This window comes from Temnothorax americanus, unplaced genomic scaffold (assembly GCF_048541705.1).
Source record: "Temnothorax americanus isolate GAGA-0224 unplaced genomic scaffold, ASM4854170v1 Scaffold12, whole genome shotgun sequence".
Classification (NCBI taxonomy): domain Eukaryota; kingdom Metazoa; phylum Arthropoda; class Insecta; order Hymenoptera; family Formicidae; genus Temnothorax; species Temnothorax americanus.
In genome coordinates, this window is record NW_027509253.1 from 1,321,563 (window position 1) to 1,336,298 (window position 14,736).

General features: G+C 34.0%; 2 protein-coding genes across 2 annotated transcripts; one reads left to right on the forward strand and one right to left on the reverse strand.

The window, feature by feature from the left end:
• Positions 1-614: 614 nt before the first annotated feature.
• On the reverse strand, positions 615-2,757 carry LOC143908911 (selenoprotein M-like). The gene is made up of 4 exons (XM_077426763.1): positions 2,580-2,757; positions 2,262-2,332; positions 1,794-1,866; positions 615-1,717 (listed from the first exon to the last, which is right to left on the reverse strand). Exons 1-4 carry the CDS (start codon positions 2,724-2,726, stop codon positions 1,622-1,624), a joined length of 387 nt encoding a protein of 128 aa, XP_077282889.1. The 5' UTR covers positions 2,727-2,757; the 3' UTR covers positions 615-1,621.
• Positions 2,758-3,948: 1,191 nt separating this feature from the next.
• LOC143893388 (uncharacterized) lies at positions 3,949-11,163 on the forward strand. Its single transcript, XM_077398684.1, has 3 exons — positions 3,949-4,450; positions 5,701-5,844; positions 6,413-11,163. The coding sequence occupies exons 1-3, from the start codon at positions 4,316-4,318 to the stop codon at positions 8,267-8,269; spliced, it is 2,136 nt and encodes a 711-aa protein (XP_077254810.1). The 5' UTR covers positions 3,949-4,315; the 3' UTR covers positions 8,270-11,163.
• The last annotated feature ends 3,573 nt before the right edge of the window (positions 11,164-14,736 follow it).

Sequence of the window (14,736 nt, forward strand, 5' to 3'; positions counted from 1 at the left end):
GGGAGTGCGTGCATCGTGCATCTGCTATAATATTTAAAGTATAAAAATGTATGACTTAAGTGAATACGCAGCGAGGGGAGGATATTAATGTAGATCGTTAAGATAAATCGCGGGTTTGTGAGAAACTGCAAATTTGAACAGTGTGTATATAATAAATCAATAAATAATATATATATATATATACATACCTGTGTGTATAATTTTGAGTTTAAATTAAAATTGCGTATACATTTAAACAATGTAATATATTATGGAATATTAATAATAGTATATACATTGAAATATAACGGGACGTAAAAAATGGATTCTTACGAGACTATCAGTAGTAATTAATTTATTCATAGTTTTTTCGTTCAATGATGTTCAATTTTATTCTGCTGTGATTCTGTGAGGTCTTCTTAAGTCTATTTTATATAGTCATTACTCAAATCTCATTTCAAAAGCACATTATGTAAGATACTCAAAATGGAGTTTTATGTTTCGAGACGTGGACAGTTCAACAGGTCATATTTTGATTACAAATCAATTGAAACTACTCGGTTGAAAAACAAAATGGCACATGATGACAAAAAAAAATGGATCGAGTTGTGTAAACGCAAAAGAAACATTTTACCTCCTTTGAAAACATTTTATTACAACGTATAATAGAATACAAAAATAGAATGGAAACTAAAAAAACAGTTTTATAAAAAATAGAGAAACTTGTGGGTGAAAATTTCAATTGCTTTCAATGTTAGTAACCCTTGTTAATAAAAAAAGTAATAAAACAATTTAAAAAAAAATTAATATTTATTATCTGATATTAATTCTAATATCAGTAATCTAATATCACTATATTACTAATCAACTTACCATGTAATACGTATGTACATTGGACACAGAAAAACAATTGCAACAACTAGGTTAATTTAAAGCAGTGAAAGAGCGCCAATATCGAATTGCAACAGATGGAGAAGTGATTAGAGATGCATAAATATAGATACTCTGTGATTGAATCACGTATCCACATCTACTATATAAAATCCTATCCATAAATAATTCGGATAACGTACAAATTGACGGACATAAAACATTTTTTTTTAATATTCATAAAATTCATAAAAGAGGTTTTTATGCATAATCAAGACTTTCTAAAGAAACTTTTGTAGAGTATTAATACATTATTAATACTATTTAAACTCTAATTAGTTGATTTAATATAATTATATCAATAACTTAATCTCTGTTATTTCTTAATTTTTTTGTTATAAAAATTTTGTAGGGTTAAAGAATTAGTAGAAATATAATGTAATTAATGGGATCTGCGGGATATCGCACTGTGCAATGTTCCATCCTATTTTAGATTTGGCATCTATCACAGATTGCAGCTCTTCGAGAGAAGCGCTCACCAATATATAATGCACCGAAAATCGCAACTCTCGATAAGAGCAATTTACATAAATCAGGAAATTACTGCTACTGTACACAATATATAGCTTACTCTTGGAATATTACCAACAAACAAAACTATTATATCTTGAATATAGAAATAAACGATCAGAAATTATATATTTTTCCTAGAGATAATTATGATTAGTTTTGACGGAATGCTGCTTTTCACAATATACGCCAATTGAAAGATTTACATCTCCTCCTTATCTCTCATGAAGCCTTTGGAGACTAGCAAGTCATTACATTCTTTTCGAGTCAATTTGGACAACCCGTGTCTCTCTAGCTCCTGCAACATTTTCAGAAATTAATAGTAGGATATTACGAATTATAATTATGTTAATATTTTCTTTTTATTATTAAACCTTTCCACGTGCGTTCAATAACACGAGTTCTGGTACTGCGCCTTGAATATGCTTGAATTCCACATTCTCGCCACTGTACATGTGTTAAGGACAAAAAATTAGTAATATATAGTTCGATGGAATCTTGATTGAATTTGTTAGTAAAAGATTACTATTTTTAATAAATTAGGAGCAAATTTTTAAAATATGCAAAACATCTGTACGCTAGATCTTTAGAAAACACATAACGCGCAATTTTTTTACATATCTACATATAAAAAGTTTACCTATCAACCTTCAAATTGTCAATGTCGTTTTAAATTATTTTTCACGTATGTGTACGTACGTAACACAAATAAAGAATAAGACAAAATATGTGAAAAATGAATAAAATAAGTATTTTACGTCAACCGTCACTAACAATGCAGTTGACAATAAGTTTTAATAATGTATAAATATGCAAAACAAGTATGCCATTATAAAGGATACTATTGCGGTAGATCCTCGAAAATAAATTTCTTGACATCCGGCAGCCGATTGAGCGAGCAACCGCTACAGCTCTGTGGAAAACGAATAACGTAAATAATGTTTCCTCGTGTCACGAGGAAACCGGTTCGTACGAAATGTAATTACAATTTCTCAATACATAAAACATCTATTAATTACTCTTGTAGCAATTGTATATTGCAATTATAATACAGAAAAATCCCACTTTCTGGCTGTTATGCTAAAGTATATGCTAAAGTGTAGCTAAACTGAAGAATTACCGACATCATGTTGATTTAACATAAAACAGAAACACGTTACCTCGACTCTCGCAGACGCGTAAGAAAAATCGCCCGCGGCGTCCCGGGCGTCCGTGGAATTCGCGACGGAAACAAACGAAAGTGCGAAAGCGACTGTAATAAATATCAGACGGTAGCTAACGATCATGGTGGATGCCATGTTTGTCATTCGATACGTCGCGTCGTACGTCGGACGTAGGATGTCGGAACACGCAGCCGGATGGTTCAATGAGGCTATTGGATGTCGAAGTCGGAGTCGTAAGAAATTGACCAATCACAGTTCATTATTCTTCGACCGCAAGGAGAATAAAGGCTCTTCACACACGAATCGACGGAAGACGTAAGACGTAAATTGTAAAGGCCATTGCACGTAACAAAGATTTAGTTTTAATCGTAAGGTCGTAAGAAAATAGACCAATCACGGGCGATTATTCTTCTCGCGCTTGAAGAATAATCGAGTGTGCGTGGTCTATTTTCTTACGACCTTACAATAGTTACAATTATGACTAAAATCTTGTTACGTGCAATGGCCTTAATAGATTGTGATTGGTCAATTTCTTACGACTCAGACTTACGACATCCATTGTAGACCGGGCCTGAGGAAAATTCGTTTTCGAAAAAGATATTCTCTCATTGGATCATTGTCTGCGTTCCAACATCTGAACCTAAAAGGAAGCGGAACCGGTTGCTTCTGGTTTCTAAATGCTCCTTTTTTTGAGAATTAGATTATTGACAGTGAGTTTGTGTATTTATTTTGAGTTACGCTCTTTGCATTTCTTGATAAATATTTGCTTATTGGAGTTGAATTCTCTAGTTTTTTTCTTTTTTTGTAAATATTATAACAAACAGTCTTTTTATTTAAAATAAAGAAGTAACTTAATTTACAACAAAAGTAAATTTGAAACAATTAATTTTGTATGGCTGCATTTAGTAGAAAAAGCAATTTAATAAGCATAAAATGCGATTGGATAATTTTCTTTATATAACTATATGATTAACTTTGATCTTGGTTCAACTTACAAATTTATCTTTCTCCAATTTCAAAAACTAGAAAAAATTGAAAAGTAAGTTCAACCGCAATTAAAATGATAAAAATTAATCTGCATTGATAGAAATGGATATAAAAGTGCAGGAAATAAGTCCGTTCGATCTGAACTTTTTGCGCAGTTTATCCTGTCTCTTTTTCTCTTTAACGTGAAAAGAAAAAGAGAACAGATGAACCGTGCAAAAAGTTCAGCTGAAAAAGGAGTGGCGCCGTAAAAGGAACAGACTTCTCGGCCCTCGCCGTAGCTGATTGGTCACCCGCGACGCGTCACATTCGACTCGACCAATGCCGCCGAGTCTGGCTCGAATGCGGCTACTCTCCGAGAAAATCTTCTCGCGCCGCTCGCGCGCTGGATTGTCATGGCAAGTAGTAACGCCAGTGTGAGTGTAGTCGTCTCCATTTTCGCCCCTTCCTCACGCAAGTTTCCTGCTCCGCGCGCACGTCCTGGCGTCACGGACGAGCGGACGTGGTCGCGTTCTTCCAAAAACGAGGGAAAGAGGAGAGAGAGAGGAAGAAAAATCGGGTGAAACATTCAAACATTTTGTCAAAAAGAAAGAGTGGAGGAGGAAGCGTCACTCGCGTGGCGGTGGCGTCGGCGTCGTGACGAGATACGAAACGGCGACAACGGCGTGCGTGGATGCCCCGTCGGGATTTCCACCTTGCGCACCCAGCGTGCATGTATAAGGACGCGCTCGTCGACGAGGTAAACAAGAATGGACGTGGAAGAGGGTGAGGCGAAAATGTGCAGGCTGTGCGGCCAGTACGAGAAGATCTACATCGACGTGTTCGGGGAGGAGGGTGTCAGACGCTACCTCGGCACGAAGATACACGAGAAGATCAACATCCTGGTGAGTCGCGGTTACTCGTCGCACCTGGACCCGGTCATAACCCTATAGAGTTAGAAGAAAATTGCTATGAGAGAAAGGGGGAGATGATCTTTTTCCTTCTCTGCTACATGGTTTTTCTTGCTCCAAAACAGCATGCTTATTTATACGCAGCGCATCTCGTTTGCTTGTAGCGTGCTCGGCTTGTCCGTCACGTTTGTTGATTTCCGGGGAGCATTTTTTTCCCCCAAATTCAGAAGCGTTGATACTTCTTGGACGAATTTGATCCCTAATTGTCAACATAATTACTATGCTTACTTTAAAATAATTGTGATTTTAAACAATTAATTGAACTAATTTTATTGAATACACTTTCCAACATTCAACTCTTGTTAATATAATTAACAAGGGTTTGAAGCGATGAGGTTTGTGTAATTCATGTTGAATTGTTAATTTTGTGTTAACTGGTCTCCTGTTTACTACGTCACTTCATCAACAGCTTTCTTTTTCTGTTAAGAAATAACAAACATTTTAATTAATTAATACATTATAATAATCTGCTTTTATTTAAAGATAGACCCTAAGTTTCAAATAGAGATTGGAGGATATTGTCATATATGTTGGAAATTGATATTTAATATAGGAGCTTTCTCTAGCGAGTTACATACTCGTCAAACGTCAAAAGATTTCTTTATACTTGCTCGAATATCGCAATTAAGAATAGACATTTTATGTGAGTTGCTTCATCAACGAGATTCTCATGGAATCTCCCGTGGAATTTCTATCGCTACTGTTTGAAAAAGAAATTATTAAATAATACACAGAGAAATATTATGTTTATTTTCATGTGCGAGTGTTTGTAAACGTGCCATGAGATTATTGTACAAGTTATTTTTACATTTGTACAAATTGTTTGGGTGAATTCTTCGGAGAGAAGAGTAATGAGCTTTATTTAAAATTGTAAGTAATGAATATTGTAACCCTGTAAAAATTATATATTTAAGTTTGTCGGTAATTCCCAGACTTGGATGTTGTCATAGAACTTTAGTGGGTACCAGAATGTAACGATATATTTATATGTGTGTGTTTGTCACAAATTGTTGTATCTATAGAGCAGAGCGGTAGTATTTACGTAATTAACATTTTGTAAAAAGAAGGAAAAAGGAAAAAAGAATCAATGAGGCCTAATGTCGCTTAATAAGGTTGTATCTTCTTGCAAGTATATCACGAGTACACTTCTCAAAACTTAGATCACTTTTGTTTGTGAATCGCAGATAGATGAGAAGGATCCTCTGCCCAAGGCGATCTGTGTTCAGTGTCTGGGCAAGCTCGAATTCGTTTGCGACTTCCAAGAGGAGTGTCGGCGCACCCAACAGGTGTTACGCGATCAATACAATCTACCACCGTTAACAGAGTCCGTAAGTCTCTGTACTTTGTTTATACTTCATCTACCGCTCTACTGCTCTTTTATCATGCTGTTTTATCACAATCAATTCTATCTTATATCACAAAATTTTATGACATATAAATATGAATTTCAGTACAGCGAAATACTAAACGCGATATAATAAAGTCCATATACATGTATAAACAGGAAAATAAAATTTAACAATTTATAAGCAGTTTTGCAAAAAATATACTTTCTTTTTTATTTCTTTTCTTTTTTATTAATTGTTAATCAAGTTGTTAATATATAATTTTAATAAAGTCGAATATTCTTGTATTAAAATTATCATATGTATTCTTTATTCATACTTATTCTTTATTATTATTATTATTATTATTATTATTATTATTATTATTGTTGTTGTTGTAAATGAAAAATGAGTCAATGTAAAATACTTGCATAAAATGTTAATATCATGAATATCTGAACGAAAAACGATTAAATTTTTTTAATTGCTGGTAAATTTATTTACATTGTTATCAAAATAGAGACATATTCTGGTACCCACTTCTATACTATCTAATTCGATTTCTCTCCAGACAGAGGTAAAGATTGAAGAATCAACATCGCCGGTGGGCACGTCGTCGCCGGATAATAACAACAGTATTGAAAAGAATCTTAATTCCACCGGAAGCAGTCAGGCTGAGGAGAACCATGTTGAAGTAGTCAAGGATTTGGAACAGCCGAAAAAGAGAAATACGTCTCCGAAGATTTTGAGAAGCCTTCGCAGTCAGCAACAGCAGCAACAGGTTTCCAAGTGCAACGATAAAGCCGCAGAAAAAAATGCGCAGACTCAGAGTACAGAAACATCGCTGACTCGTTGGCTCAGAAGCAGGCAAAGCGCGGATTCGTCTGTAGTGGACCTCGAGGAGATTCCGATCGCAAGTCGATTAAGGAGTCACGACAATAACGTCGAAAATAACATCGGTACTCGTTCTGTGAACAACAACAATAATAGCAACAACGAGAGTACGGACAAACAGAGCAACAGTCCGAAGCAACAGCAACAGGATTCATCAGCGACGATTCAGTTCCCAACCTCAGCTTTGAATAAATTATTGACGATTGTTTCTAGTTCTCCCGATATCGAGGTCTCGGTAAAGGAGACGAGAAATCGGAATAATGACGCCGAGGATATTAGCTTCACCGTCGAGCTGTGCAAGAAGCAAAACGATGAGGTGTCGTCGGCGCGAGCGCGGGTCTTGCCCGATCAGGACTATTGTCTAGTCGACACGGCGATCGTGGATCTGCTGCAGAGCGAAAACAGCGCGGAGGTGAACGGCATTGTCAACACCATCCTTAGCAGTACGTCGCCGAAGAACAGCAGCGCGGCGGCAAAGTTGAAAAATTTAGCGGAGTTGGAGCAACGGTTAGAAGCCACGCAGAACCCAGAGGACCTCTTTAAGATCGACGGCGAGGAGATTAAGGTGGACGATAACGTGGAGCACGTTGTAAATGAAACGCAAAACGGTTACGCGTGCAAGCTCTGCCGAAAGTTCTACGAGCGCCGAGACAAATGTACGGTTCACGTGAAAACGCATCTCGGCATCAAACAGTATACGTGCGTTGTCTGCAACGCCAAGTTTGTTTGCAAGTCTGACGTGATGAAGCACATCCGATGCTCGCATACCAATCCTAGGCCCATACAATGTCCCAAGTGTCCTAAACGATTCAAATCCAAATTCTACCTGGCTGAACACGACAATGTTCACAAAGGTGTGCGGCCGTACAGTTGCGCGGACTGTGGACAGAGTTATCACCACAAGGTTTCGTTGCAGATCCACATGAAGTCGCATCTGCCGCCGCAAAATCTGGCCTGCGAATATTGCGGCAAAGTCTTCCCATTTCGCACGAGATTGCTCGGCCATATCGCGAGTGTCCATATGAAAAAACGGCGCAATTTTCGCTGTCGCTTCTGTTATAATCTTTACTCGAGTCTGTCGGTGCTGAACGAGCATATCAAAACTCGCCACGCGACCACGTACACGTGCGAGACATGTGGCAAGACCTTCAAAGTCGCTTCCAAATACAAGGCGCACGTGCTGCAGCACTCCAATCCCAAGCCGTTCGTGTGCAACGTTTGCAACAACCGTTACGCGTCTAAAGCGTTTCTAAACGAGCACCTGTTGAAGCACGAGGGTTTACGTAAACACGTGTGCCAAGAGTGCGGCGCTAGTTTCGCACAGGCGAGTCATTTGGCCGCTCATCGTCATGTACATGGGGAAAAGACGCACGCGTGCCCGGAATGCGGTAAAAAGTTCAATCGTCGCGACAACATGAAGGTGCATCGGAAACGGCATTTCGACGAGAAGAAGCCTAGCGCGACTGGCAAACAGAAGGTTACATCCAACAATAACAACCTGACTGCTTTTACCACGTCCGGTAACGAGAAATAATGACGGAGTAGCGCTCACAACGAGATAATCACTGGAGAGGAGAAAAGACTATAGAGATCTGTACAAATCTCGTAATAGGCTGAATCAGAATTTACGAGGAATTGAAGAAAGAAGGGAAGAATCCGAGATTGAATACTTGACAAGAGTATTTCGGTAGAAGATTGCTCAAAGATGACAGCCTTTGCGTATACACAATTGGTGCTTCGATGAATTCCCAAACGTCATTCCTTTTATCTTTAGCAATACAGTCAAACTCCCCCCCTCTCTTCACCTATTCTTAACTCGTCGGGACCAATCTCTCTATGCTTAACCCTTTCCCTCGAGCCCGTTCTTATTTTACCAGTACATACATGGAATGAAAATGAAGGGTACAGGGAAAAAACGATAAAAGTCTACTTTTTGTTAAAATTGATCTGATTATTCTATCTTGTGGCATCAGTTTCAAAGAACTTTCATAATTCTTATCTATTTTGATAAAGAACAGTTTCAAATAAAGCCGAAAGATGTACCACGTTGGGGTACAAAAAATGATCATAATCCACATGCTTGTAGTGAAGAATCTGTTAGAGTTGGTTCATCATAATTCCAATATAAACATTAAGTAAATACTGCGTTCCGATATTCACTAAATTTTGTACTAATTTTTTCAATAGCTTAAGTTATTCGAGATGTCTTAGGACCTGAAACGTTTTTCTCGAAATTACTCCGGATGGACATTGATCGTTTTTTCCTTGTATCCTTCGAATGTTGATCGCGACAAGTAAGGTAAATGTACCAATGCCTGATTACGTACCTATGTCTGGACATTTTTATTATTTTAGTCCTTAAATAAGTTATAACTCGAATTAAAATTAAAGAATCAAAGATAAAAATATTTTTCTTATATTACATTTTTATCTTTGATTTTAATTCGTGTTATACTTATTTAAAAACTAAAATGATAAAGGTGTCCAGAAATAGGTCTTAAATGTTTCGACATTGTTACATTTACCTTAATAGTATACACGCACGGTACTTGCTATCTGTCATTTATTTTCTTACTCTATGACTGCGTTCCGATATAACCATGTAATTACATGACGAATTTAAAAGTAGCGAAAGAACAGGGGAATATGTTAAAAATACGAAAGCGGAGACGAAGTTTTTGAGGATAAAAAGTAAAAGATATTATTTAGTACCATGCGATTTCAAGTGCATATTACAACTGCCGTCATACAACGGGATTCCTATATTTTCTTCGACAGATTCTGTGGCAAATATTTCGAAATTCAAAACCTAATTAAAAACTTTACGTACGCATACGTGTCGGTGTTCCTTAAGAAGTCAAGAATATGGAGGTGTTAAGAATAGAACGGTTATAATACTAGTGAAACGTTTTCTTCTATAAGTGTTAAATCTTAGTATTATTTTTTACAAAGATTACACTTATTTTCTATTCATAAGTAAAACTTTGCGATATTCTGTCTCTCTTTTTTTAAGTTTGGATAATTGAGATTGTCGAGTTTGGGAACGTTAGAATTAATCTTTTCATTCGAGCGTTTATGTAGTAAATATTGATCTATCGTATATATATACCGAAACCGTGATTTAGTTTAGCATGTAATGATATACGCGTTTTTTTTACCGTGGACCTAGAAAGATTAGATTCTCATTAAGGACTGATTGAAGAACATTAGTGTGAAACTTCTAAAAGCTATCTGAACTTTGCTAAGAGAAATTGGTATAATAATAAAATAAAGGCTGTTAAAAAATAATATAAGATACGTAATGACAATCAGGAAAAGAAATCACACGAAAACACACGTCATTAGTGCCCAAGAAAAGAACTGGATGTGTTAAAAAACTGAAAAACATGCTCGGTTGACGACACGTTAATTACCCTCATGAAAAAACACGCCTTTTTATAATACTTCCTCTCCTCATGAATACAGCAAGTCTTTGAAAAATGTTAATTTTGTAATATAGACAATACACGTTCACCGAATTACGGCCAAAAATATGATTAATCGAATAAATACATAGTTTCATTAAAAAATTAATGACTTAATACGTATGTGTGTGTGCGTGCATACATGGTGTGCGTGACACCAGGAACAGGGCTTCTAAAATTGATAATGTAACGAGAGCGGCGATATTTTCTATAAATCTTTACACGTGAGATTCGTATGTGAAAAATTTTCAACGATTTTCAATATCTTTTGGAGTACATTTTATAAAAATTTTTATATTAAAAATAAAAAAGCGTTACATATGTAGACGTTTAAAGTATTATGTATTTTATAAAAATGTGTATTTTACTTACACATACACACTAATACGAAACTGCGAAAGAAATATAGCAAGTGCCTTGATTCAAGTCTTCGATGTTACAAAGTAATCTAGGAAGACAAAATAATTGCAATTAATAGGAGTATTATGAGCTATTTTTAAGTAGAATAAATGGCGACGCAGCAAGAATGCAGATATTTACGAATTATCCAGAGAAATGTGCCTTTTATCGCACGATTATGGACTATTGTATAATTAGAGTACTCATAAAATGTGAGTTGATATTTATAATTAACTAAAAATTTTTCCTACATTTTTCGAAGTGATCAGCAATATGAGCTATTTTGTACGTATATATTATACATATAATTAGGAGGTAACATATATATATATATGTATATTAAATAAAATTTGAAGATAATACTCCTTTTCTTGATTATTGAAGACACGTCCGTGTGTTAATTGCATATAGGGATAAGTTAAGTGATTCCATACACACACACACGCACATACACACTCGCGCGCACGCGCGCAAATTTGTATATTTATATAGAATTAATTTCCACGATAAAAAATTTGTTTAATGATTCCACTGTTGCCTTAATAAAAGTATGATACTGTTCAAATACTTTTGATTTATTTCATTTTACATTTAAGTTTCCTAAGACACATTGTTGTTTTAATTATAATTTTATGTGTAATTTATTGTTGATTATACTTTGTTGAGAAAGTAAAAATTATATTATTTATATAATGAGTTTAATTGTACGCGTAACTAAATATATATGCGTATATAGAGCATACAGTTCATAAACTGTTTCTAGAAGACTGTTTCTATAATAGAAGGATGATGGATTTTTTAAATATTTTACGGTGGAGCTTTTTGTGGAAAAAATGGAGTAATCGAACCTGAAAGAGCCATAATATCTCATTTAAAAAAACAATTTATGTATATTTTTTCAGATAAATCGTTTCTTTTTTATAAATTCTATATATAAATATATTAGATGGTTTGTTAGAATAGAATTTATTATTTCAGCATTAAAAGATAGTTTATTAAAAAGTAAGTTTTATATTTTGTTGTTTATTTTAAAATCTGTAGGAATAAAATGTGATTTTTTTGACAGAATTATGTCAAATGGTCAACTCATAATCAGCAGATTTCGAATTCAACTCCGATCTTCGTCCTCATATATATACTTCGATTTGATGAGATATGGCTGGAAAGTTAAAGGGGTTGTATTAGTTGCGAAAATTCGTAAATTTATTTTTCTTATTTTTTATCATATTACGAAAATTTGCTAATTATATATTAATAATATAATATTTATATTTATTTTATATATACTTTATAACATTTTACTTTGCGTCGTCACGTTAACTTTGCACGTACGCAACTCGTCTTTTATCTCTTCTCTCTGCCATGTTCTTCATATTGCTTCTCTATTTTCCCTGTTATCAATTATAAACAAATACTAATAATATAAATTAAAAATATTTCACTGATTTTTTAAATATAGAGTTAATAATCATTTAACTTCATCAGACATCAGACATGCTAAAATTATTAAATTATTTCAGATCCACAAGGACGATTCTCTGCCGCAGCAAATTTGTGCGAGTTGTGTCGACAAATTAGATTTTGTATGTGACTTTTACGACAGCTGTCATGTAAATCAGGAGAGATTATGGTGGCTTATTGTAAGTATTATATGCTAATCTCGCAACCCAGATCATTCATAAGATATTGAGATTTATAACAGTGTGTGTGAATAGAAAAAAATGCTAATTTTGTAGAACCGAGAGCTTGCGCCACGATCGTCCGCATCACGCGAAATAAATGCATATAGTTAATTAATTTGGACCGGTGCGGTGGTAAGATTATTCTTACTGCTGGTTACTGAATTATTGATACATGCATTTAATATTATATATTATGTTTTCTTCCTCGATACCGCAATCGGATATTTTGTCTTACAATTTTTAATAGAATAGTGTCTTTTTGGGATGCGTTAACTTCGTCTAGTCTTTTATGATATTTTAATAGGATTGACTCTTTTATGTATCATAAACATTCAATTCTTTAAATCCTTAATGAAACTTCTTAATCAGAATTGCACTTTCTAGATTCCCGAGCTGTTATCTTTTCGTTCAGGTCCATTTGGGTATATTTTGCATCAACTCGGTTATTTTATTTTTATTACTACTAGGAATCTTCGAAGAATCAACGCCAAGAGATACAGAAACAGCCCGCTGACTATCAACCGAATAAAAAAGACGATCCGACGCAGGAAAAAATAACTTTGGGCACGGAATATTTGATAGAATATTCGAACATCATTATTAAAGAGGAATGCCTGCCAGATTTAAATTTGGAATTGTATCCTTCGAATCAAGGGACACAGAAACAGCCTGCTGGCTATCAAACGAATAAAGGAGACGATCCGATGCAGGAAGGAGTAACTTTGGGCACGGAATATTCGACAGAACATTCGAACATTATTATTAAAGAGGAATGCCTGCCCGCTAGCTATCAAACGAATAAAGGAGACAATCCGATGCAGGTAGGAGTAACTTTGGGCACAAAATATTCGACAGAATATTCGAACATTATTATTAAAGAGAAATGCCTGCCAGATTTAAATTTGGAGCTGTATCCTTCGAACAATCCAATAGTGTGTTTTTTTATTATCTTTTATAATTTCGGAGATATTCGGCTCAAAAGAGGAAAGCCGATCTTTCATCCCCTAAACACGCGTATGGGCACGTGTAGAAAAATACGTGTCCCTAATTTTCATCTAGAGAACAACATACTAAAAGCTTATCAAAATCGGAGGGGGACACTACCGCGGGTTTCCTTGTTAGTTATTAATTGCTCTCTTTTTCACCAATCTGCATAAAAAACTTCGATGTCTAATAATTATACATATGGGTGACACATGTGGCATAAAAAAGGTATAATTTTATATATGTAACCAAAAATATATTTAATAGTTAATAAAATAAGTTTTGTTACACATTTCCAGGATTTCTTCATATCGTAATTTTATTTAATTATTACATAAATCAGTATTGAGTTTTATAATAATATTAACATTACATTCCAATTTATATAATAAGTATTATATATATAGTACTATATATATAGTATTATATATAATTGCTGTATTTTTTAAATATATTTAAAAAGTAAATGTATGTATATATATTACCTATAAAGATCTGGAATTTTCAGGAATTTATTTCCAAAGTTTGTATAAGTAACTTGTTAATTAAAATATCGAAAAACTCTATGTGATCTTTTTTACATAGTACATTAAGTTTAGCTATTTTGACAAACGCAGAACAAAAACTAAAAGTTATATTAAAGAGTTTTTTTGCTTATGTTGCAGACTCACAAGTGCCCGAAGTGTCCGAATGTGTACACACGTATATGGTACTTGAATGAACATTTTTTGTCGAAGCACGGGGGCATAAAAAAGGTATAATTTTATATGTAACCAAAAACAGATTTAATAGTTAATAAAATAAGTTTTGTTACACACTTCCAGGATTTTATTTAATTATTACATAAATCAGTATTGAGTTTTAATATTAACATTACATTCCAATATATATATATATATATAATTGCTGTATATTTTAAATATATTTAAAAAGTAAATGTATGTATATTACCTATATAAAGATCTAGAATTTTTATAAATTTATTTCCAAAGTTTGTATAAGTAATTTGTTAATTAAAATATCGAAAAACTCTATGTGATCTTTTTTACATAGTACATTAAGTTTAGCTCTTTTGACAAACGCAGAACAATAATAAAAAAAAAAGGGTGCAAATTACAAACTTGCACATTGCTTCCTCATTATTACAGGAAGCTTTTATTTTATTTAATGTATAATTATTAATATTTATTTTTTTGGTTTTCTCATAGAGGAAGCCAAATTTTTCAGTTTTTTCCACCCCTATTTTATATATAAAAAATTTGGTTGATTAGACTAAACTTTATCAGGGTTCTATGTATGTACGAAATGTCTGTAACTCCAGAACTAATTAACCAAATCTTAATTAATTATATATGAAATAGGGGTAGAAAAAACTGAAAAATTTAATAGAATTTGATATAGATCGCTATATCAAATATTGAGAAAGCTATAGGATAAAACACGCTTTTCTAAAAAAAAAATTCGAATAAAAT